Raw genomic sequence first — 27802 nt, 5'->3', positions numbered from 1 at the left:
TGGTACCTTTTTTTGTATTTGTAAACTGATACATTTCTTTCTAGGCTTACGGCCACACTGCCAACAAGTCTGAAAAGGGGTTCGTTTTCCCACGATTGCATACGAAACGTGCATTAATACGTTTTTCTACTACTATTTCCTCTAATGTTACTACATAAAAATACTTTTTTAAATACTTTTATGTATATGTTGCAAAATGAATCGGCTTGCATATAATTAAATGTATGAGAAGGCGAAATGAATGACAATAATGCGCTGCTTAAGATAAAGTCGACTTCAGTATATGGTTATTCCGTTTTTCGTATTTCGTGCCAACAAATGTATGTTTTTGTTTTCGTACTATTGCAACACAGTTTGGGAATTGGTTTTGGAGGTTGAGAGAGAATATTTTCATTTCACTTTTTTAGCATTGTTTACTATATTGTTTGGCAGCTTAAATTGAGGTTATGTTGCGAATAGGGTGGAAGGCACTCGAATTCAGTGAAAGAAGGCACTCGAATGGAGTGGAATGAAGAACAGTAGGAAGAGCAGAGTTGCATTGGATTAATATACCTTCAATCATTATATCAATATTAAAGATAAATTTAGAAAAAATAATTAAATAGTTGAGTACAAGCAAACACTTTCTTTCAATTACTGCAATTAAGGTGTCCTAGATGCCATATATTCCAAAATTATAACATTTTATGTCTGTTTAAAAATTTATCTTGAATTTCCCTAAAGATTTCTGTAATATGGCCATAAGTGATGTTTGTGTGTGTGTGCTAATTTTGACGATCAGCTGTTAGTTGCGCTACTTGGTAAAGTTTACAATGTTTTTTAGTGTTTCCGCAACTTTCTTCCGATGAATATCGTTTGAGACGAAGCGTACGATATTTCCAATGTATTTTTTTACTCCCCTAACATCCCAAGGTACACAAACGTCTCACCTAGCATCAATATTAAAGATAAATTTAGAAAAAATAATTAAATAGTTGAGTACAAGCAAACACTTTCTTTCAATTACTGCAATTAAGGTGTCCTAGATGCCATATATTCCAAAATTATAACATTTTATGTCTGTTTAAAAATTTAACTTGAATTTCCCTAAAGATTTCTGTAATATGGCCATAAGTGATGTTTGTGTGTGTGTGCTAATTTTGAGCGATCAGCTGTTAGTTGCGCTACTTGGTAAAGTTTACAATGTTTTTTAGTGTTTCCGCAACCTTCTTCCGATGAATATCGTTTGAGACGAAGCGTACGGTATTTCCAATGTATTTTTTTACTCCCCTAACATCCCAAAGTACACAAACTGGTCTATAATGTATGATTGAATTTGTAGGCAAGTGCAATTTTGTGTTTGTTCTTGGTTAGCGTTTTGCTGAAGTTCTCCGTAAGTTTAGGTTGGCTATGATACGGTTACGACCTTAGTGGTACCAATAATCGATTACATTGATTCCCATAAGGTTGGTCGAATCAGCTGTTATAAGGTTACCGATACGGTTACCGATAAAGCACCAATGTCTGCAGCTTAAGGATTTCGGTAATTTTTCTTAGGTTTTTATCCCACAATTTTTCGTCGCTTCTTGTTATAATTTTGCTTATAAGATTTTTTGCCGTGTTTATTTTATGGGTTGTGAAGAGAAAAAGTTTATCAGATGTCCAGAAGATATTTGACTAGAAATTTTTTCCTTAAGTGCCTTAAGTGTGTTGTCAAGTAGGTTGTCCATAATTATATCAGCCATTGTCGGGGAGAGAGGGTTATCCATTGGCATGCCAAACGTGTGTGCATACAGTGTGTCATTGTATTTAAAATAATTGTTGTCTAACAAGCAGAATTTTAATATGTCATGCAATTTGATCGTTGGTATATTTGTTGTGGATTTTATTTGGTCCCATTTTTGCATCATTATTCGGATGGCTAGAGAGACTAGCGAAACGTCGGGTTGGAATGGTGAAATAAGTTGTTTTTATTTGCACCAAAACCTAATGGTCAAAAGAGCCTAAGTAAGCCTTAGTAAAAAATAATTTTCCATTTAACTTTGCGCAATTTAGGAGCTTTGTGAGGCATTTGTTACCTTTTATGAGTTTCTCTTTTTTGTGCTAACCCGGCCACAGAGAACTTGGTTGTTTCGGGAGCTGACAATATGCCCATTCCCATTGAGAACTCGAATGCCAAGAAATGGAATGTAACGTATTAAAGGTAGAATGCACAATGCACTGGAATGCATTATAAAAGAAACAAGCTTTTAAGCTCACATCTATACTGATATATATACCTCTATATCTATACTAATATAATACCTCATATTTGTGTGTAGTATAAAGGTTATGTCTTATGAAGTGACAATATGTTCAAATTATGTGTGTTTTCTTTTTTCTTAAGCTTAAAAACTTTTTCTGCTCGCTTATAACAAAAAGTTTTGTTTTTGCTTTTCAATTGAAATTTTTTTCCAATGTTGAAGAAAAAGTTTTGAAGCTTTAGTAATGATGATTGACCAAATTATTTACGATAAGCTAAATTTATATTCCTTATATTCGTATTCGATTGCATGCGTGTTTAAAATATTATATTCGTAACATCCCTAGTGTACATCAGTGTTATTATACAGAATGTACGAGTATGTTACAAACAGAGTGGCGCTAATGTTCATACTGTAGTTTTAATACAAATGTAATATATAGGGTTATGCAATGGGGTTAGAGCGATGTGTTTCCTAGTACAACTAGCGCGATAACCTCCCAAGAGATCATGGCGGAACTATACATGGTGGCAGCACGGGACAGCTGATTGTGTACTTTTTTATTTGATTTGATACATCAGCTTCCGGCGCAGTACGATTTTGACCTTAGTTCATCGAATTTACAAAAACAAAGTACATGCAACTTTTATTTATGTTTGTAGGTATGCCAACATGCTGCCACCTTGTATATTTCCGCCATGGAAGAAATTACGCCGAGCTTCTCTTCCAATTTGCGTCATGCTCCTTTTTTAGAGCATAACTTTTATACCACGTCACACAGTAAGGTGAGAAAGTAAATCAAATGTTCTAGATGCTGTGATAACACAACTGCACTCTACCATTTCTAGATGGTAAAATTCAGCTTGCAAACGTTGAACAGTCACTTAAGGGTTAGGCCAACAAGTTGGTTGGTTGGTTGCTGTGTCGCCCGGACACCAAAGATCCGAGCCCAAGTAGTGCACGGCACGCCATTTTGATGCACATTTCTTCTAGAACCAATTGCTGCTGTTTTAGTATGGCAATTCGGCACTCTGTTCGAACAATTTGATGCGGACAATCAACCTGCTGATATCCTCTACAGAGCATTAAGCTACTTCCTTAAGTTGCGGCAGTGTATAACTGCCCATAATTAGAACAGGTAGTGCGCGAATATGCCTTTGGTGCCCTCCTCGCCGCAGCTACTGTAAATGCCGTTAAAAGGGATCCACATTCCATCGGCATGCAGGCCAAGTGGTCAGTGTCCCGTGATTGTTGCAGATATCCTAAAGATTTATTTCCCTGGCCTATTTAGCGGTCCTCTGTTCTCCTACTGTCGTAATTCCGCCATGTTTGCTTAGTTATCTTGCAGGTGTCTGAGGAGTACCAGCTGAAAACTGCTAGCTCCTTGAATATTTTATGCATGTTTCTTCTGATTGATGTGAGTGTATCATGCATCTCAACTGCCTCCGCTGCCTGCAGTAGTGCCTCAGCCCTTGCAATCTCGTCGTTGTTGTCCATATAAGAGTTATGGTTGCGAAGTAAGCTGCGGATTGAAGCGACCTATTACAGCTGTTGATGGCCTAAAGCAATGTGATGGGGAAGTTTAGTGCGATATGGGCTGCTTGGCTATCTGAGTAAATGCACTCAATCCAGTGTTGTCTGAACAGCTTTTTCCAGTTACTTATGACTTTCCTAAGCGGCCACCGTGGTGTGATGGTAGCATGCTCCGCCTACCACACCGTATGCCCTCGGTTCACACCCCGGGAAAAGCAACATCAAAACTTTAGAACAAGGATTTTCAATTAGAATACAATTTTTCTAAGCGGGGTCGGCCCTTGGCAGTGTTTGGCAAGCGCTCCGAGTATATTTCTGCCATGAAAGGCTCTCAGTGAAAACTCATTTGCCTTGCAGATGCCATTTGGAGTCAGCATAAAACATGTAGGTCCCGTCCGACCAATTTGTAGGGAAAATCAAGAGGAGCACGACGCAAATTGGAAGAGAAGCTCGGCTTTGGATCTCTTCGGAGGTTATCGCGTCTTACATTTATTTTTTTATTTTGTATGACTTTCCTAGTGTGCCTTGTGAGTCCACATAACGGCTCTAAGCCATAGATTACCGTTTAAGTACCCTATTTGGCTTGAGGGTCTACCTGTCCATTCCTTCATGTCCGTGCTGTCCCGAAACTCATCCTAACAAAACCTCGTGTTTGGTTTCAAAATAATTTATTGCTCCATTGCATTCATCCACCATCTTAGAAGCAGCTGTGTAACACTGCAACACTGCCTGGCTGTCTGACATAATGACGATACTTCTCGAAGTTAAGACTCTTCATAAAAATTCTCTACCGTAAATTCATACAGTAGAATTTCTGCCATAAATTTAGTGGGGTAGTATCCCATTGGTATCGATTTCTTGAAGTTCTGCCCATGGATACCAGCTCCCGTTTCTTCTGTCATCAAATTTCGATCCATCCGAGAACCGGACTTTTGAGTGAGGGTGAGTAAATGGATTTTCTGGGCGCCAAATAGTTGCGCCCCCAATGGATACTTCAAAACTTCGTGATAATCTGAGCATAGTTCCAATATATGATACTTTCTTGGAATTTTCTTAATACCTTCATATGCGCTGTCATGTTTCCCATCTTTAGCTCAAAAATATTTGGAAGTTTTCGTGCCTCTTTCTCTTTAATATAGGTAAGGGAGTTACTCCCACTAAGGCACTAAGTACATCAACAGGCAACGTCGCCACCGTACCCGTTATATGGGTACTAGAGATATACTCCGCCGATAAACGCCGCCGCCGCCGCCGATTTTCGTCATTTTTTGCACGGTGCGGTACTATATTTTCTACTCTCTTAAGACTGTTTAGGCCCTTTATTGTTCATGTCGAAAATTGGACGGGTATGGTCGAGAGGGGTATTCACGGATGCGCATCACTGCCAGTTATAAGAATCTAATTGCGTAATGTAACTCTTTCTACCCGTGCAAAAGTAACTTAAAAAAACAGGCGCTTTCAATGCCAGCTTAACACGGATTTTGCATTACCCAATTACCCAATTCACCAATTTATTAAAATAAAATACTAAAAGAAAATTATATAAAAAATTTAAATGCACAATTTGCATAATTTAAAAAAAATTAAGAAGGAACAATGAATTCAAATAAAATAACCCAAGTCGAACATGTTTTCAAATTGTCCTTCTGTTGTTAAAAAAGCAAGTTACTCGAAAAAGTGCTGATTTTTTCAAAAATTCTCTATTCCGATTGGGTATAATGAGCGAAATCAGTTATGCAAAATGCTTTAGTAGGTCCTAGGGGTTTAAATTCCCCTTTGAAATGATTCTCACCTCATACTTAAGTTGAAGATAGAAGGGTTTGAAAAATCCCTTGGCCTTATATTCAAACATCTGTTGTTTATTTGCGAAACTTTAAAATAGCGTCCGATGTGTTAATATTGATTTTCACACTTCATCATTCAACACCCAAGTTTCCCGCTTTCATATTTCCTAAATTTGGCGGCCCAATCCCAATTAGTCCCTTGGAGTGAACACAGTGATTCTAGCCTATCAACCAAGTTTAAATATCACCTACACGTTTCGGCTCCTGTTACATATTTGAATACGTAGGCCCATATATTTACAAGGTGAGGCTTTGTCCTTCGCAAGAACATTCGAAGTGGTGAAGCAAAAGTTTTCCCCATACAGTGGAACAAATACCGGGTGTGCTACTACTCTAACATAGTGGACAGTCGCCCTAGTTTGAAAACTGAAGCTACGCGGTTATTCATAATGAATTCTTGTATCAAAAGTCCGGAAACAACAGTTCGAACTGAGCGTTTAACCTTAACATCTTTCAACTTAAAATCGGTCGATTTTCATTCTAAAATATTGTTTTGGTTTAGCGAAGACTATTGAAATCAATGTTTCGAACACAAACGTCTGCAAATTTTGGTCTACATTAAAAAAAAGGTATCCAGGGTCCTTGTAAAATTTAAATTATATAGGATTATACTATTTCCACCCATGAGTTATGCAATAATATCCACTTGGACTGCTTGTGATTTCGAGGGCGGCATCCTTGGCCGAATAGTCACTCCCCAACGTTTCAAGGTGTTTCTCTGGTAGTGCTCGGCAATATAGCGCGAAAAAAAAATCCGTTAGAAAGTCTTCGGACCTTTACATAGAGCTTCTAGTGACGTTCGCGAAGGTATGAGTTCGAAGTCGCAGTCCTATAGAGTCTGTGCTGGCATGTTGTATGAGCGCCAGGATGCGTGGTAGCGATTGGTGGTGGACAGGATTGCTACTGTTCGCACTTCGGGAATTATAGATCTTAAAAGAGCAGAACAAACTAGATGCCCCCTTTGGCGCGATTTACAATAGGCTAGCGTTGATGCTCATCGTCAAAACTGTGCCATGAGTATTAAAAGGCCATTAATAGCAACCGCAACTCGCCCTTGTGCGTCACCAGCAAGGGGTCACAAATAATTTAAACAAATCGTGTTCATAACGAATATTAGAAGTTAGACCAGAACATCTCCTTTGGTGAAACTACGCTTTGTACGAGATATACAGACAAAAGTGTGACCATTTTAAGTACCTCAATTTTTTTTGCGGCAGAGCAATGTTTGACAGGACAGCTTGTATTGTTTATTTCAAAGTTGCCGGTTCGTCTTAAGCACCAGTTATTAGGTAACTTTAAAAAAGCAAACACAAAAACACCTGACCTAACGTTATTGCAAACAACAATAAGAACCATGTTCTAGCTCAGTGGAGTTCTAGTAATATTCAAATAGCTTAAGCATATCTTATAACTGAGCTACAAGCCAAAAAACAACGAGCCATGTCAGTAATCAGAAACGTAAACCAAAAGCGCTAACAATGAAAGAGTGAGTGAAGTCGCTTGAAAGCGGATCTACCTACCTAAACACCAACTACTTACTCAATTGCTCGCCCAAATGTATTTCTTATCTTGGGGCGTTTGAATGCTCAAGCAGCTAAGCGCTCTAACTAAATAAATATTAAGCTTTTGTTAGTGTTATATGGTTTTGTTGTAAACTTCATGCTAAACGCTCGCTGAGCATCAGTTGTGCATTACTTAAGTCTATTATTTTGACTCGATGGTAGACAGCCACGACAACAAAAAGCGCGTCTTTTATTGCGATTATAAATTAAAAAAAAAAAATTCCAGAATCTACACAAATAGACGTGTAGATACGAGCAAATAAAATCTGAAAAGAAGCAACGAGCTGCTTAATTTTTGTTGAGTCATATTTTGCACTTAGATTGTGTTCTTGTCTTATTCTACTTGTTATCGGTGTGTTATGAGCAAAACAAATATGAGATAAAACTAAAAAAAAAAAACAAAAAAATAAAAATTAAGAAAAATTTTGTCAAGTTGTGATTGCGAGAAGTACCTACTTGTGTGTGTGTATATGTTTGTGTATGGCAATGCATATAACAGGTGTTTGTTCCCTGCAAAAAACGTGATTAGTCTAGGATGAATCCGGGATGAGTCGCAAATAAATATGCGACCACTGCCAGTTTTGATCTCTTTGTATGAGTTGAACTGTTCTCTTTTGTTTGAGCATGTCCTATGAAGAGACTAATTGCACCCGTTTATACCAGAAAGGGATCGATAGAACCAATCCCCTTTTGTAGGCATATGCGGACATATGAAGACTGGTCCCTTTTCGATTGAATAAGAACTCAAATAAGGCATTTTTCATGGCAGAAACACAATCGAAAGGTTTGCCAAGCCAGCCAATCTATTTCATGTTAGTTGTTGGCCCGCTTTTCAGAAAGGAATACAAAATATTCTCCTATATTTAACCCTAACTCCGGCGTAGTTGCTAAGTCCTATTATTTTAGGCAACGAAATGATTAAAATAAAAAAGATCACCTGTAATCTTTTTTATTTTAATCATTTCGTTGCCGGTTTTTTAATATTTCTTAAAATGGGCTACATAGATTTCAAACTTACTAATCCCAATTGCACCCGAAAGGGACTAAAGGGGATCAATTATGCCCAAATGTACACAAAAGAGATCAAACGGAGACCAATCTCTTTAGGGATTAATCGCAAGATTTTTTGTATGGTTTTGATTGCATAGCGCAGTAATATTTATAAATAAATATTTCGTTTATTTATTTTCATTTGTTTTGAAAATTAATTTCTATACCCAGCTGCAGAGGCATATTAATTATAAAATGTTTATTGGCGAATCGGTATATATAGAACTAAAATTTAAATAGGTCTAGGTAGAAAACGAGCTTAACCTCGACTAACTGTCCACCTGATGATGAAATTGGATGACGACTTTGAAGGTACTGTTTTTGTTCGAAATTTAAGTTTTCGAACTGTCGGCCGAGATAGCGTGATATTCCACTAACGCGTTATGTGGCCCCTTCGGTTCTGACGTTTAGTCGAAGCAGCTGCAGGGCAGGCACTCTCATCGTATTAGTGTCAGACACTGACATAAAAAGGATAGAATAGATCTAGACATTTTACGAGCCCTCTTCGATGTAAACAAATTGCAAATGGCAAGGACAAGCGCCGAAATATTTGTTTGAAGCTATCAAGGGTATACTATCACTATTTGGTGATCTACGGAAAAGAAGCGTGAATTACGCTGATGGACAATAACTATATTATGTACCAACCGAAATGATTATGGCTATGTTTGAACAAGAAAATATCGCGCTTATTTCTCAAACTAAATTAATGTGTATTATGTCATCGCAGGGCAGTGCGTTATTGCGCATATGCTTCAACGATGGGTATAGCAATAAGTTGTCTCTGCAGAAGCTGTCAGAATGAGGAGAAGGAGGAGTCTAATAATTCCTTTCTCTGCACATGTCTTGCAAAAAAAGGTCTCAAATTTCTGATAAATAAGCTTATTAGCATAAGAGGTCTCATACTAATTTAGAAAGCCATAAAATGTTAAAAAGTTTTCCTTTCTCTCTATCCGGCCCACGTACGGCATGTTGTATTCGAGCTAATTGGATCTTATACTTGGTGGTACAAAGGACGTTTTTGTCGTATGCTGATGTTATCGGGGTTTATAACCGCAGAATCCCGGCCAGATCCAGATAGGATCAAATAGAAACCATATATAATCCAGATATAACCAAATCTCGATCGCACGTAGTCCTGAGAAGAAACATTCTGGGCACAAAATATAGTCCCTCCGGTAAATATTCTTTTTTTTAGAGAATTTTTCTGGATATCAGAATTCTTTATGCCTGTATTTTGGGCATTCTGAGTTGTGTCTTTTGGGAATTCCTGTACATTATCTGGGGCGTGTACAGCAAAATTTCCGCAGGGCCTAGGGCAAAACTGATGATTGACTTTTTCACGGTAGCACCAAAAATAGCTCACTTATAATTAAGAGGTCTATGCCATAGAAAGGGCATCCATATTTCCCCAGAATATAACATGTGATGTTGTTGCTGTTGTTGTAGCAGTGCTTCGCCCCATGCAATAGGTGCTACTGATCACAAATTCTCATCAATGTCCTCTAACGGGAGTCCAAGGAAACTTGCAGTTTCAACAAGGGTGGACCATAGTGAGAGGGGTGTTGGTTCCACATTGCAATTGAAGAGATGGTTGGTGTCATGTGGGGACACATTGCAAGCGGGACATACATTTTGTATGTCGTGGTTGATTTGGATAGGTAAGAGTTTAACCTGTTATAGTATCCAGATCGAAGTTGAGCTAGAGTGACGCGCGTTTCCCTAGGGAGAGTGCGTTCCTCTTCTGTAAGCTCTGAGTATTTCTTTTTAAGAACTGGATTCGCCGGGCAATTCCCGACAAAGAGGTCCGGCGCCTGTTTGTGGATATCACTGAAGACCTGCTTGTGCTTTTTTGCTTATGTCTGTTGGGATACCCAGGTTTTTGGGTATTCAATATAAACTGTTTGTTCAGCATTTCATTTCTCTACCTAATGGGGAGTACTCTCGCCTCATTGTGTAGGTGGTGTTCTGGGGACATAAGAACACAGCCCAGTATTTTGGCATGCCTGTGTTTTCTTCCAATGAGCAACCTTTAGGCTTGGTGACCATATCGGGGACGCGTAGCATGTAATCGGGCGCCCAATTTCTTTGTAAGTAGTAATGAGCGTTTCTTTATCTTTACCCCAAGTACTGCCGGCAAGAGATTTGAGGATTTTATTACGTCTCTCGATTTTAAGATCAATCGCGGTTGCATGCTCTCCAAAACGTAGATCCTGATCGAACGTCACACCCAAGATTTTTGGGTGGGTGTAAGACAGTCGGTAGCATGTGCCATCGACGTGGATGTTCAATATGGTCCACATTTGGAGCGCCCATGTTGTAAATAAGGTCACCGATAACTGATTTGGCCGGTGACAATGTCAGGTTTCGGGAGGTGAAAAATCTGAAGAGATCAGGGAGATAGCTGCCTATTTTATTACAAATCTCATCGATGTGTGGGCCTGGGCCTGTGGCCATTATTGTACAGTCACCGGCGTAGGAAACGATAGTTACTCCTTCTGGTGGTGAAGGTAGCTTCGATATGTAGAAGTTAAACAGTATTAGTTAAATTATTATGGATTTAGATGTTATGTTCCCTAATTGCACCGATGCTTGCCGACCAGACAAATAATTTGCGGTTCACCTTGTGAGACTTGGAGGAGGACCTTCCAGGTCTTGCAGTAACTTGTCGTATCAAATGCTTTTGACAGATCTAGTGCAACGAGTACAGCCCTGTGGTGGGGTTTTTGATTTAATCCGCAATTGGTTTGCGTGTTAATAGCGTTTAGCGCGGTGGTAGTGCTATGTAGTTTTCGAAAGCCATGCTGATGATTGCCAAAACGCATATTTGCAGTGAAATAGGGAAGCAGAATGGCTTCAAGTGTCTTAAATGTAACGCCATTTAATAACATAAAGACATTAAAATACAATTTGACAAAACCGGAAATTGTACAGAAATATCGAGAATCACTGACGTCCAAAGAGCATCCCATTCTCTTAATTTGCATTGGAAGTGTACGAAATGCCGATGAGAAGGCAAGAAAAGGTACTACGGGATATAAACCAGGCGGATAAATTTTGCGACCACTATTAAATGATTTCATGACCATTGTGATGCCCCAAAGTCGGTATGACTTTGTTTGGATAGCAGAAAAACGAATTTACTTCAAAAATTAAAATGGATTTACTTACGGGTGCCATTGCACACAACTTGACGCATTCAGCTTTGGGTATACCAAAAATACTCTTCAGAAGCTTTAAGAATGAGGGTGCTATGTATCATATTCACTGTTGATATCCCGGACTGCAAACAAAAGCTTTCAGATTTTATGTGGGTACTTTTTCCAACAGTATTTGAGGCAGCCCTTTCTGCTAACTCAGTTTATATGAGTAACTAGGTGGTTAAATAAATACTTATTTATAAATATACTATCTGGCAAATGCGCCTCCAACCGATACTACCTCAAAGCATCCAAAATGGACTGAAATAAATGTGAAGGAAATTGCCATGCACTCTCTCTCAACTTAACCTATAAGAAATAAGATCCAGGACAATCTTCGAAGGTTTAGGGAAGTGTTATCGATGTTGATGCTCGTTTGCCGGATATAGATCGGGTACGTTCCGGTAACAAAGCACCATTAAGTATTAGCCCGACTATTTTGGGGACAATTGGCCACATAAAACCTTCTAGGCCACACCGCCCAACACCCCATAGTTCGATGAGAAACTTGGAGTCGCCAGAGCTTCGCCTGATAAATATGTGTATGATACATTCATATTTGTAACATGATTCTCCTCGCGTAGGTAAGGTTGACAATTGGGTTGCGGAAGCTATGTATTCCGCTGATCAACTACTTGCATCCCTTTTTGTGGATGTTCGAGCTAAATGGACATTCGATTTTTTAGAAAAGTAGAGATCACTTTTTGTTGCATAACGGTTTTATCGGCGGTCTCTGGTTCAAATCAATGGTGCTATTCACTATTCAATATCTTCCTAGAGAGTGTATCCAGTTTCCGCGTAACTCAATTTCCAAAACCCGAACGAAGAAAAATACACCGAAAATAAGAAAAATCTTTCCAATATACGTCAATGTTATTATCTTACAATTTTTCATGCAAAATTAAAGCTCCTCTTGATTTCCCCTACAAATTGGCCGGACGGGACCTACATGTTTTATGCCGACTCCGAACGGCATCTGCAAGGCAGATGAGTTTTCACTGGCAGAAATACACCCAGAGCGCTTGCCAAACACTGCCGAGGGGCGACCCCGCTTAGAAAAATTGTCTTCTAATTTAAAAACCTTATTTCTAAAATTTTGATGTTGCTTTGCCCGGGGTTCGAACCCAGGGCATACGGTGTGATAGGCGGAGCACGGTACCATCACACCACGGTGGCCGCCAATGTAATATGTAATATGATGTCCCTAATTGAAGCATGAAGTATTTTGCGAATTAAGAAACCTGAAACTGCTTTGTTTAAAGATGCCAATTCACTTCCTTTATCTTTTTAACGCTACCATTATTTTTATTGACTTTTTTCTTTCCATTGTATCTATATTTGTTTATACTCAACCGTTTGATGACTATTCGTCCTGTTAAATTTCGATAAGCTTAGAAAAAGAGTTGAGTTTAACGTTATCCAGAACAGATCTCGGACTGAATTGCCTTTGAATGAGATCGTGCGCTCTTAGAATTTTGTATTAAATTTGTCCTATTTGGGCATGTAACGGATTACTGAATAAGGAATGCAAGAGTGAATTACGAATATTCCTAATAGTGCTCTAACCCTGGATGACTAAATTAAGCTTGATAGTGAATCAAATATAGTGTTTGAAAAGCTGCACAACTGCACTCAGAGAAAAATGCCGTTCTAAAATCCAGCACCACCGGACTCAATTCAAGCTTTTCAAGTTCTTACTTTTTGGTTCTTGAAATATGAAAATATGAACAACCTTGTGCTTGAATTGACGCCATGTTCTTGAAAAAAGAACGGCTGGTCTTAAAATATGAACAAATGTTCTATTAATGAGAACAATGTTCTTAAATTAAGTGCACTGTTCTTAAATTAAGTTAAAGAAAAAAGAAACTATACAATTCAATCAATTCTTCAAATAAGAATAATTTCTCAATAAGATAATATGCATTTTTTCTTAAGCTTTTGGATTTTAATAACAAAAATTTTGTTATAAATATTTTTTATTTATGACAAAAAAATAAAATCTTGCTTCAAATGAGCACAGAAATTCATACGTCAATACCAAACTGGTCATAAAATACGAACGGTGTGCCTGGAAAAACTGTTCTTAGAACAAGCCTATCGGCCACGAGTTAAGAAAAACGTACTTAGCAGACTTTTGTCAACGAATGTTTTTCATTTTGAATTTGTTTCGTTCGTTTTAGGACGATTTTTTCTCTGAGTGTGAGTATATTATGTGAGCTTCTACCCGATCTTAGATTTCCTTACTTCATTGAGTTTTTGTTTGCTCTTCACTCAAATTGTTTGCCAAGATCATATAAACGTTTTTCTGTGCATCATAGTAAGAGAACTCATAAGTACTTTTGTATTTTCTAAGTAATATAATGATATCATTCGTTATTGCCAACTGACAGATTGACGGAGGCGATCATATTTGGAGGTATCGCCGCAGCAACACACCTTTAGTATTAATCAGACGCGCGACGAAGTAAGAGCAGCTAACATTTGGAAAAATTAGCTGCAAACAAATACATAGATGAAAAATAAGCGGATTTGTATGACAAAAACTATTTGTATTACGTAATATATGATATGTATAGTTAATAGTTTAGCAGCACCCGTTGTGTGATGTAAGCGTGTTCCGCCTACCACAGCGACAATCCTGGGTTCACGCCCCGGGCAAAGCAACAAACATCAAAATCTTAGAAACAAGTTTTTTCGATTAGAAGAACATTTTTCTAAGCGGGGTCGCCCTCCGCAGTGTTTGGCATGCACTCCGATGGTGTTTCTGCCACGAAAAGCTCTCAGTGAAAACTCATCTGTCTTGCAGATGCCGTACGGAATCGACATAAAATAAGTAGGCTCGGCCTAAAACCTCTTCTGAGTTTATCGCGCTTTACATTTATTTAGTTTAATAATAGTTTAGTCAGTGAGTGCTGTCGAATTGTGCGCGTGTCAAATTATTCATAAGCGCCAATACAAAACTTCGTTAAAATATATTTCCACAATAGAACTCCAAACGTTATCTTATCGGACGTGTGCTTAACGCGATATAAAAATTTTTACATTAAAGAATATAAAGAAAAGTTAATAGAAAAAAAACGCTGGTCAATAATTAAAAAAAGACTTGTTTGTGCTTACCTCTTTACATTGGAATTTTGTTCTTTTCGTCTTGCAATACACCGAAAGAAATGAAGCTAGTAAAATCAACAAATTGGACTGGTTGATCTTGAATTAACAGACATTCGGTAAAATCGATCAATGACATTACCGAGTTTTTTGTCATCAAAAGAAATATGTTTCAAGTTAACAATAATCTGTGCGAATTACGGACCCTCAATCAATGTTACTGATTTTTCACTTAAAAGAGCGGATTTCGTTTTTCATTTCAACAGCACACAACTGTAAATATTATGCAATTACATTAGCTAATTTTAAAGAAAAGCTTACGCTCACGGTGCTCATTACTTTTCTCTTATGGCTTTTGTGTTAAATAAACCTCTGTCATATCAACACCCACTGTTATTTGATTATTGACGAAAATCTGTTATTTCAACAGTCTTTCTGGAATTCTTAGGGGGACATTAATAATTGTTGGTTAACAGAGCAGAGCTAGGCGCCTACCGTGGTGTGATTATAGCGCTTTACGTCTACCACACAAAAAGTTCTGGTTTAAGGGCCTAGAAAAAAACATCAAAATTGTATTGTAGTATTGTATTTTTTTTGTTTTGTTTTGAATTCAAAATTAACATTTTCTGCAAACTTGATTACTATCGATAAAAATTAACAGAAATATCGGTTAAATTCCCGCATAATTCGTTCGATTTTACCAGCCTTTTTCTTTCGGTGTATTATTATTATTAAAGTTGCGCATATTTTAGTAGCTTCAGAAGTATAAAACCGACCATTTAATTAGTCAGACAACGGCCAGTCAGTGAGTTAGTCGCAGTTGCTTGGAAGAGTTAATAATAACAAAGTCGACGGTTGTAAACACGCAAAGTTAAATTTTTATTGTTAATTAAAAATAAATAAACAATAACAAGTGAAAGAACAAGGAAGATAACTAACAAAAAACTAAAAAGAGTTTGTTTGCGTGTATTAATTTAAAATTGTGAAAACTCTGTGGGTGTATTTGTGTCATTCATTGTTCGCTTCGATTTCTTTTTTACTCTAATAACTAAGAGACAAAGCGACAATCTTGAAAATTAATGAACATAATTACATAAAACAATCATTCGTTCAATCGTTTACTGCAACACAGCGACATTCAACAAATTCAACATCTAATTACTGTTAAATACTTGAGCACAAATATACCTAATTACAAAGATTGTACAACTGCGTGTGAAATAATAGCAGTGGCAACAGAAACCGTCGACGTAAAAGCCCTATCAATGGAAAAATGTGCCAAAAAGTCTCGGCTGAGATCTCCTTTTTCTGTCGATCCGAAAGGCAACGTTCTAAGAACTATGATTTGATGTCAGAAATTTTCAGGTTATCTCCTGATGTCTGGCTGTTTTATGTCTTCGATAAGGCAAAAAACCAGGCAGGCAGAAAGACATTCGGCCCTGTGACATCTACAACAGTAGCTATAACGACTGAAGCGCAAGTCAGAGTCACGAGGTTTACTTTGTAGTGGGAAAGAGGCTTTGACTTCAAGTACTATCGGTCATAGCCGTGATCAACCGCCCCGCCAGGATCATTATCAAGGGGTTTTTTTAGTAAAACATTTGTCTGCTCCTACGCACCAATAGATAGAAACAAGAAAAACATACCATGATTAGTGCCAACCTGGTCAAAAAATCATGATAGGAGACGCAAACTCTTGGGTGGGAAAAGGTCTTTTGTTCGACGGTCAAAAAATTCAGCTTCCACGGTATAACTAACATTTTCCAGCAGGCTGAGGTTGTTAGACTTCTCCATCACCCATAACAGAAAATTAGTTCTTGGATCCAGCATAAAAAGAAACAACAAAATTCTTGGTTGTTTACTGATCAAACAACATGAAATAAAACCAGTATCGCGAATATTCAACTCGCACCAATAAATTTTGGGAGTCAAGATACGTTCAAGAATCTGGGAAGCTAAGAAAATGCGTGCGGTGACACAAAGAAATTTCATATGCAAGATCCTGCATACGGAACATACAGCTGACGATTTCCATTTTCAGCGCTCAGAGACACTCTTCGACCAAACGACGTAACCGGGAAGTGTGCGAATATTCCTGATTTACTACGTACCGCCGCTGCAGATATTAAAGGACCTCAGAGTGACCAAAAAAGCTGGTACGATTAGGGGCGTCTGATAACTGAAGAAACACACTCGAGGAACTGCAGGCCTATCACTGCGCTCAGAACTACCACGGGATGATGGCATCTGATTGAAGAGGCACCGCTAACCAAAGACATAACAATAGTAACCTCTGCATATAATATGAAGAAGTTCGGCATATAAGAACTCAATGGTTGGACCAGTCAGTCCCATCCGCCAAGAGTCGGATTAGTCTTATGCCGATATATGCCTGGCGAACTCCGTTCCCTAAGTCCAATATCCAGAACTCTCAGCTGCTGCAAGCAGACATGCCAGGGAGATGCACGTCACTGATCCTGATACCTGGTCATGGTCGACCCATGTAGTGGTAAAGTGGTAGCGTGATACTCCTATCACAGCGAAGGTCCTGAGTGAAATCCTGGGCAATGCAACATCAAAAATTAATGGTTTTTCAAAGCGGGGTCGCCCCTCGGCAGTTGTGTGGCAGACACTCCGACGAAGTTCGGCCTAAATCTACTCGAAGGTAAATCGCGCTAAATATTTTGTTTTTGTTTTATCTAAATATGAAGAAACAACAGTGAAGTCACGGTTAAAGAATAGCAAAGCAAAGGAAAACTGGCGAATACCGGACGTGTTGTTCAAATCAGTGAAAATATGGAATTAACAGGAGAAATCTTTGTCGGATTAATAACTTATGGCTTCTTGGTGAGGGTGCAAGAATTTTCAAAAGAATTCGGCAGTCAAAATTCTGATACTTCTAGTCTCTTGGTCAGGGCTTGCCAAATGTTTTCGAAAATGAACTTTTTTTGGACATTTTTAATGTTCTTAAAATGTGGATTTTTCATTACATGGCACTGCTATTATTTCGCACACAAATGTACATATATTAATGTATCTACGGAACTGCTTAGTATAAATATCTATTATGCCTGGTTATTATGTTAGTTAATTAGTCAACATAATATAGTCAACACAACAAAAACATCACTGTAGTTACTTAAAACAAATATACGCGATGCAACAAGATGATGATAAATCATTATATACAACAATGCGTCCAGCGCGCAACGGACTCAGTCTTGTCACATTCAGCACCTATGAGGTACGTAAGCAAATCTGTAAAAACAAAATTAAAAGTTAATTAATAACAAATATACGAACATACATACCTAAATTTAAGTGAAAATAAAAGTAGAAGCGATGAAGAAAGCCTCCAAATGGACAATTAAAAACGTTTATCAACTCGTACTTTTGATTGCGCATATTTATCTTCATTTTGCAATTAGTTACATTCATTCTTATATATATTTCTGTGTGATTAAGTATTTGCACTCACTGCGTTCATTTGTTTATATATATATATGTATTTAAGTAAATGTTATCTAACAATCTCATTTGTAATTTTTTTCTTTAGGAGCGTCAGGACGTTTTACGAAATACCAACATAATGGAAGACGATATAAATCATCGCTCAAGTCGTATTTATCGTAATGAAAATGGTACACCAACAAATGGCACACATTACCAGGCACCGCCACCGGTAAGTGAAGATTATATAATAATGACTACTACGATAGTGGGATACAACTTAAGGGAAAATCTTACTTATTTACTTAATTGACGCTTAACCGTTTACTCGTTCTTCGTTGTGTGAACTGGCGCCAAATGGCCACACCTAGAGATTTTAAACCGTTTTCCACCTGGTCCTTCCAGCGGAGTGGGCCGCCTTCTTCCTCTGCTTCCTTAGGCGGGCTCTAATTAAAATACTTTACTAGCCGGAGCACAATCTTTCATTTGCATTACATGACCTAGACAGCGTAGACGATGTGTTTTAATACGACTAGACTATGATGATGTCTGCGTAAAGCTTGTACAGCTCAATATTAAATCTTCTTCGTTACTCACCGTCGCCAACGTATAGAGGCCCGTAAATCTTTCGCAGAACTTTTCTGTCGAACACTCCCAGATCCGCCTCATCTGATGATGTCATGGTCCATGGACTCGCAGAGCGTGATTATCGTTTGCCGATAGGTCCTACCTAGTCCAAAGCGGCATTTATTGGCAAGAATGATTTCAAAGCTGATGCTGTTTTTTATATTAAGCTCGTTCCCAAGTAAACGAAGTTTTTATTACTTTTCGAAATTATGGTTTCCAACAGTGGCCAAGGCGTAAATGTGCTGCCTCTTTTTGGTGATAGCAGGTACTTCGTTTTCATTCACAATCAAACCCATATTTTTGCTTCTTTTTCCAATTTGGAGTAAGTAGATGTTACGGCGCGGATTTACAGGCCATTGATATCAACGTCGCTAGCATACGCCACTAATTGCACGCTCTTATAGAATATTGTTCCAGAGAGTCTAAGTTCTGCAGTAAAATTTTCTCCTGCATCAAATTAAAGAAAACGCACGATAAGGGGTCACCCTATCTGAAATTACATTTCGTTTCGAACGGCCCCGAGAGGTCCTTCCCAATTCTGACTGAGATGAGGGTGTTGCTCAACGTGGGGGGGGGGGGGAACTAAATTCAGAGCGGCATATAGGCAACTCCGTTTCTTGATGTCTAAGGCGACTTTAAAATCGACGAAGAGGTGATGTGTGTAAATTCTTTTTTAGCCGGGTTTTCCAAGGTTTTTCGCATTATGAAAAACTGGTAGATGGTAGATTTACCAGGCCTGAAGCCGCAATGGTATGGTCCAATCCGCCAATTCACGGTGGTCCTCAATCTTTCGCACAATACGCCTGGCAGGACCTTATACGCGATTTGGCAAAGTACACTTAGATTCCAATTTTATCTGCTTTAATAACAGATATTTTGAGAAAATTTAAAAAGTATCCATTTATTCACAAGTTCTGGGGTTCGTTTCACAAAACATACAAGTCTTCTGCCAGAACATGTTCACTTGTATTACAAAACTTGTATTTTTGTGAAACGGGCCCCTGGTTGTTTATATTGTCAGCAACCTTGCCGAGTTACCAAAGATAAACTTGGCATTGTGAATCATAAGTACAAAGCTTCGTCTGTTTTTACTTTTTTTGCGAAAAGCTTTATCATTATTTTATGAATGCATTATTGAAGCTTTAGTAACGCCTGACTTCCGATAATTTTGTGAAGGCGATTGATTTAATTACATATAAAAAATAGACCATGTTATTGAATTAAAGTTGTATTTAATAAAAATTACAGGTAGACAATTTTTCGTTGCCCTGAGTTTACTGGGAAAACCATTTCAATTGAAATAAAAAAAAAAACGACTACGTACAGAAATATTAACAACATAAAAATTTTTATACAATTTGAGGGCAAAGAATTGCAAGACAAACAAGTAAGGAAGTCTAAGTTCGGGCAAAACCGAACGTTATATATCCAACGCGTGGTATAATACATATAAAGGAAATATTTAAAGAGGAATGCCAGGCGCATTGAGTATACCCAGCGGGCTTGCGAGCTTAGAATATACTCACGGCAGGTATACCTCATTGAAACAATGTTCTTAACAAATTTTGTTAAACTTAGTCGCTGTTTTTCGACTTTGATATTAAAAGTTTTGTGAAAAGTGTAACCAAAAGGACCGGACCTGGATCGTTTAACGTTTTTTTTTTTTTTCAATTTTCGTACTTTGCAACAAACTATCCATAATGGTACTGTTTCAACAATAGCGTTGTCTGTGTCTTACAAGGGCAAGAACTCGTCATCGTCTAGTGATTCAGCCAATTTGTTTGCAGAATTTTTTAAAGCAAACTTTGCTACTGATGATCTGTTGAATGACGACGGGGATATGTTGAATGAGATAACGTCTTGTTTCGACTTCTCCTCATTAGTTCTAGATATTGATGATATTATCTTAAGTATTTAGACGATCAAGAGCTCCAAGCAATGTGATTTTCAAGAATTTTCATCTTTTTTTCTGAAGCAATATGTAGCTTCCGTTGCAGAGCCCTTGCTGCATATATTTAATTTATCATTAAAGTCTGGTATCTTTTTGGATGAATGGAAAACTACTTTTATTCAACCTTTTCATAAAAGTGGTAGTAAAACTGACGTTTCAAGCTATCGGCGAATATCGAAGATCCCTGTAATTTCAAAACTTTTTGAGAAAACGTCCGTAGTTAAGCGTTATATTTGCCCATGTCAGTATGGCTTCGTTCCGGGCGTTCAACAGTAACTAATCTGGTCGTTTTTTCGAATTACTGCATCTCGTCTTTTACTCATGGTTGTCAAGTTGACTGCATATATACGGGCATATCCAAAGCTTTTGACAAAGTTTCGCACAAAGCTCTCTTGGCTAAATTGCGAAAAATGGGTTTCCACTCAACATTTTTACAATAGATTTATTCATACTTATCCAATAGGATAAATTTTGTTGTTATTTATAACGTAAAGCCATCACCTTACGTAGCAGGTGATGCCCCAAGGTATTATCCTTGGCCCGCTTTTCTTTATTCTCTTTATCAGTGATGTAATTTCTTGTTTCAAGTAATGCAATTATTTCCTTCACGCTGATGATTTGAAATTTGTTTTCAGAATCAAGAAGGAGTCTGATACTCTCATACAACAATCTGAGTTAAATAATTTTAATGAGTGGTGCTGTAAAAATAAGCTTGCGCTAAATGCCAACAAATGTTATTACATAACTTATTCTACATTATGTAGTAAATTGATTTCGTCTTATTATGTCTCTAATAAGCCGTTACGTAGGGTGAATAAAATTCGGAATTTAGGTGCTGCATTCGATTCGTCTTTTAAATTCACCGAGCACTTAAATTTTATTATCCCCAAAGCATATTCCTTACTGGCCTTTATTAAAAGAAATGGATCCGAGTTTAAGGACGGATATACTAAAAACCTATTATATAATGCCTTTGTGCCGTCAAGGCTTGAGTATGGTTCCATAAAATGGAGTCCTTGTTATGAGGTACACAATAAGAGAATCGAACGTGCGCAAAAAGTACTCATGAAGTACTGTTTATATATATCTATGTGTAAGCTAATTAATCTTCACACATTAGAAAGTAGAAGAGTAATTACATCTATAATGTTTATTTATGATATTTCCAATGGCAATATTGATTGCCCAATACTGTTAGAGTCTTTGAACTTTTATGTTCCATCACGGACTTTGCGCCAATATACTATGTTTGTATTTGGCCAGTTTAGGTCTAATTACGCACTTAATGACCCGATCATTCGCACTCTAATTGCTATTAACTCAATCAATAATAATTATTGTATTGATTTTTCGATATCTCGTCGAAGTTTTAAAATATGTTATTTTCCATTTTAAATTAACTTTACTGTAAATAAACCTTATGTTTAATAATGTTTAATATAGTCTTTAAGATTCTTGTAAATCATAGACTGAATAAAGAAATATGAAATATGTCCGATTATGTGTTGGTTCAAATTTTAAGCAACTTTTTTTCTTTTAAATTGACATGATAGTTGATGAATTTTCCTTAGATCTAAATATAATACTATGAATCAAAATTCTGCAAAATTGCAAAGTGATATTAACGGCTTCTGGCTTACAGCTTGCAAAACTAAATAAATTTTCTTCTCTTAAAAGTGGGCAGTTCAACGTCAACAAAGTCAACCCACGTATCCATTTTCATCAATTTATTGGTCTTGGTAATGAATTGTCACATTTTCCCCTTTTTTCAAAATTTGGATATCGCTTTTTATTATAGTAGGCATGATGGCCAATTGATTTTGTTTGTTTTTCACAAAGCATTACCAAGGAAAACCTCAATACCAAATGCCATTATATCTTGAACGGCTTTTGATTTCCAGCTGAGAAACCTTTAAATTTGTTTGCGTTCAAATGTGGTCTGTACCACGCCTATTTGACAAAATTTTATCAAATATCTATTTGTCTTCATAAATACCATCTACATATCAAATTTTGTCACTTTATCTTTCTTTTGTAATATATTATCCCGTTCTGCCAATTATCGAAATTTCGATACCAATTGTTTAGAAAAGTGGCCTGGGGCCCTATTCAGTAACTGTGAGTTTTAAAATGTACATTTCAAAACTCATAGTTACTGAATAGGGCCCCTGGTCTTTAAACGATGTAGTTAATTTTCATAAAATGCGTTAATAGTGCAAGTACAACATGCATGCCAAGTTCTAACACGATATGTTCAACAGCTTTTATTTTACGACTTGAAAAACGTTCATTTTCGCAAAGATATCCCAATTTTGACTGCCAAGTTATCCTGTTAACGGACGAAGGACGGGCAGATCGACGGACACGAAACAATCAAAATTTTTTTGGAGTTGATAATTTTGATATAAGAAAGTTCATATCTATATCGATTACTTTAATCCATTACGCACTACCGTTATCCAATCAAAGTTATAATACCCTTGTGCACAAGTACACGCTGGGTATAAACAATTTTATACAATTTGATGGCAAAGAATTGAAAGACAAATAATTACTCATACGCCCTGTACGACATGCATGACTGATTTCTCTTGGACTTATGCTGTGGTTTATTTTTAATTAGTAAATATCTGTCCATCAATGTTTATGCAAAAAAAATTATTGAAACTGCTTACACATCCTTATGCAAAATAAAATTAAAATTTAATATAGTATATGATATATATATATATATATATATTATAAAAATCGTCCGTCTTCTCTTGCAGCCAATTGAATTTTCCAGTTCACCACCGCGAATGCAACAGCAACCACAATCGCAGCAGTACGCGAATACAACTAGCAATAAATTTCAGCAACAACAAAAACCAATTGATTACTATAGCAACAACAATGGAGTAGCGCTCAAAGCCCCAACAGAAAAACCGCCCGAACCGCCAGCCACCCCTATCCCAGATTATGACAACGTTGAAATAGCAACATTTCCAACAACAATATGTAGCAGCGTAAGACCCACATACGGTTATTCCAGCACAAATATAGTCACAACAAATGCACGTGATATGGCATACGATAATAAAAATAACAACAACAACAATCGACGTACATCGCGACCGGGTACAATAACAATTGGCGAATATGAACAGCCACAACAACGGCGCGAACCGGCTAAATTTGATTTTGTTAGCTCACCAACAAAACGTAATAACGGCATTACAGATGTTAGCCCTGTAGATCTACAATCTGAACTACAAAATACATTAACACGTTCAAAATTGAAGAAATCAGCTGAAACGTTAGAACATCAAAGCAATTGTCCGTTACGCAACAGTTATGAGAACTATGAGAATGTTGTGAGAAAAATTCATAGCGTCAGTATAAATGAGGTAGCCACAGTGGCACCGGTACGTATGAGTAATGGTGGCACCGGGAATGGTGGCACGAATGGTATACTCAAGAATGGTAATCGACATAGTAGCAACAACGGTTGTAGCACGAAAAATTCAGATAAAACTATTACTTTTGGTAATTAAGACTTGGTTGTCGTGTTGAGGATTTTAAACTTTTTGAAATTTTGTAAAATTAAATCAATTTTTAAATCTACATTTTATGTAGCCATATTTTTAATATAACTGTATATAGCAAAAATAGTATTTACCTTATTGTATTTCATTTGCTTTAGTTTTTATTGTAAGTGTAAATGAGCTCAGCAAAAAAAAAAGAATCAAATGTAATGTAAATAAATTTTTAAATCCCACGAAGTAAAATCCGGACTTATATTTTTTCAAGTCCGAAAATAAAAGTTCAATGCGTACTTTTGTTTTTTAAAGACAAATAAAGGTACGGCCCCATAACTTTGAAATGGCTCATACAAATAAAATTAATATTTTTCGAATAGAAAAGGCCTTAAAAAATTGAGTATAATAGAAATCAATGTGATTCGACGCGCTTTTTGTGAGTTTGATCGTTTTTAAATTTTACTTCTATAACTGTGTAACGTTAAATACCAAATTACCGAAAATGTTTTATTGTGCAAAATTTAAAAACGGGGAAACAGCCAAAAATGTATTTTTTCCTATAGAATTTAGTCTAGTTTGGAGAGACATAGTGATTGATATTAAAATCCCTATCGTTTGACCGCCTTTCGGAATTTAATTTATGTAACATTAAAGACCGATTTCTCCAACATTTAAAATTCGTTTTAGAAACCGCAAAGCCGGGCACAAATCAATAAGAATTACATTGCTTATTTGAAAAAAATTAACAAGTATGGCGAATACAAGAAAAAAATGGATGCATTAATGAAAAAACGGAGAGGCATCGAAAGCTACAGAAATGTTGTTGTCCACCACTCGCCGTGATCGTGTCATTGCAGAGCGTCGTAAAGCAACACATGAACGAGTTAAAAAATGCAGAGACAGAAAAAAGAAAACTGGATCACAAGAGAATAATCCAACTGAAGCTATAAACAACAGCCATGCAAATTTAACCACTCTCGGTAAGGCTGCTTTAAAGGTAACGAAAGCTTTTCCTATTTCACCAAGAAAACAAAAAGCTTTATCGGTAAAAGTGATTAATGATTTTGATGAAAAAACTCGTAGAGGTTTAATAAATGTCATACAACTGCCTCGAAATAAAAGAGAATACGTCCAAAATTATGACATGGATGACATTCATGCATATTTCAATCATGATGATATTTCACCTAAAGCAAAGGATGTCAAACACTACCCATGCCCAAAAACTGGAAAGATGATAATACTTCCAACAAAACATATGGAACTCACTATGAAAGAAGAATATGCGATATTTGTTGAACAGCAAAAAAATGAAAAAAAGTGAGCCTCTCAATTTGTTTCTACGCGATCCTCTCCCGCCTCCCATGTGCTTAATTTAATATGTTAATTTTTTCCACATTTAGAATGGTGCAGCTTGACTTTTTTTGTGGACATCGCCCAAAAAATATTAAATTGATACACGATTTACCACACAACATGTGCATGTGTTCATATCTCTCGAATTTCATCGAAGTCGTTGCTGCGTTGCATAAGATAGTTCCAAATATTCCACTTTATAGTGACGGTTTTTTGCAGAGATTTTTGTGCAACGATGCTACCAAAAACTGTTGGTATGGACGATGCGACATAACAAACGAGAATCTGCATCATGAAGTTGGGAATATCGCGCTTGATACCGAAGCTAGTTGGGTAATTTGGAAAAAAGATTCAGACAGAAAACGTGTTGAAAAATGTGAAGAGGCTGGTCAGTTATCAGATTTGATTGCCCATATTACGACGATATCCCAACAATTCTTACAACACAGCTTCATAAAAACTGCACAATCAGACACATTCAATATGTTTGATCGAACCAGGGCATCAAGCTATGAGTTTGGTGATGAAGGTATGTTGCAGGTAGATTTCGCTGACAATTTTGTATGTCAAGCTCAGGGAGAAGTCCAGTCCGCTCATTGGAATCAGCGTCAATTATCGTTATTTACATTTCATTACAACGAATCATTTAAGTCGAATGTATTCGTATCTGACAGTCTCGTCCACACTAAGGAAACAATCGTTCCATACATGTTCAAGCTGCTTACAGGATTACCACAGTCGGTAAAGGTGTTGAAAATTTGGAGTGATGGACCGTCTTCCCAATTTAAAAATGTATTTATTGTTGCAATGATTCCAAAATTGGAGGAGAAATTCGGTCTAAAAATATACTGGAATTATTTTGCTACCTCGCACGGTAAAGGATGTGTGGATGGCATTGGTCCAACTGCAAAAATTATTGTGCGAAAACATATTAGGGCTCGAGATGAATTAGTAAACTGTGCAGTTGACTTTGTGAGAGCTTTTAATCGTACCAAATCACAAATAATAATAGAAGAAGTGACACAAAGTGAAATCGATGAAACTAACGATGCTCTTGATACTTTAAATGTATTTGCAAATGCGAAGAATGTTCGAAACATCGCTTCATCGCATCAAATTCAAGTAGTCGATGGAAAAATCGTTACTTTTGATATGTCTAGTGAAGGATATAATTAGTTTGTTTCATGCTTTTTTCGGTAACATAAAACATTGCATAACTAGATCTAAACAGCGATCAGTTCAAAAAATCACGATGCTCGAAAATCCGACTGCTTTCCCTATGTATGTATATGTATCAATGTAATTTTTATTGTTCATGTAGCCTTTTCCCCGTGGATAGTAGAGGTATTACTTGATCGACTATACAGGTCGATAGGTATTAAGTCGTGTAACCCAGTGGTATGCATAACTTCAATATCTAAGATTTTTGACATAGCTCCTTTTAGACCGAGGTGTGCGATATGTACGTTGAATTGATTTCAATTGAATAAATATTGAATTTTCAAGCTTACTATTATTTTACTTTGTTTTATATCTTTTTTCACTATATTCTTCAAGGAGATCGAATGGTAACGTTAAAGACTTTTTCTGTGTAGCGTTAAAGACCTGTATACTTTGAATCGTAGACTTGCCGGACATTTTTTTTTTCCAAAAGTTAAAAAAGTTGCCGTTTCTTTCAACCTTGGTCTTGAAGAAAATGCTTTGTTTAAGTTTTTTAGTTGGCAGGATGAGCTGAATTTTCAGTAAGTGCGACGTTACTACGTAACGCACTTCCAAATACGGTAACATTAAAGACCGCTTAAAACTGGCTGTATCTTGAAAACAACAAAGAATTGAAGAAAAGTGTATAGGTATAAAATATAGCCCTTGGGGTGAGTCATCAGAATAAGTAAAAAATATTCAGCTTTTGTTCAATACTTCAAAAATATGAACAGAAATATACGTATTTCTGTAACATTAAAGACTAAAATATTGACCATATAATCATTTTTGGAGGCTCAAACTTCTCATATATTTCAGACTCATTTCGGAATCGTAAACTAGGAGCGCTCCAGAAAAGTTTAAGTGGTTATGATTTTATTCAAAAAATTTAACACGAACCAAGTAAATTGAGTTTGAAAGGAATTTTTTCCAAAATAAAATCTGTTCTTAAGTTGCTTTGTTTGCTCAACACTTTTGACCTTTGGCCCAAGTTTTAATCATATTGGAGTCATAAATGATCAGATTTCTGTCGCTTATATTTTTCACATATATATTTCGTAATCATATCGGATTTATAAATTATGAGCGCTCCGAGAATGTTTGAGGGGATCACATTTACATTTTAGCAATCATCTAGTGAGTTTTCTAGGTCCGTATATCAGCAGAGGCTGGCTCAAATCATT

General features: G+C 36.9%; 1 protein-coding gene across 1 annotated transcript in view; it reads left to right on the top strand.

The window, feature by feature from the left end:
- Positions 1 to 24197, top strand: part of LOC137250293 (uncharacterized protein DDB_G0283357) — a 160395-nt gene extending 136198 nt beyond the window's left edge. Inside the window, exons 6-7 of the mRNA XM_067782847.1 lie at positions 18073 to 18198; positions 23313 to 24197. Of these exons, the coding sequence (XP_067638948.1) occupies positions 18073 to 18198; positions 23313 to 24077 (891 nt within the window). The 3' untranslated portion in view covers positions 24078 to 24197. The remainder of the gene's footprint in view (positions 1 to 18072; positions 18199 to 23312) is intronic.
- Positions 24198 to 27802: the final 3605 nt, after the last annotated feature.

Source organism: Eurosta solidaginis, chromosome 4 (genome assembly GCF_040869045.1).
Source record: "Eurosta solidaginis isolate ZX-2024a chromosome 4, ASM4086904v1, whole genome shotgun sequence".
Lineage (NCBI taxonomy): Eukaryota > Metazoa > Arthropoda > Insecta > Diptera > Tephritidae > Eurosta > Eurosta solidaginis.
This window is presented reverse-complemented; position numbering and strand designations above follow the sequence as displayed.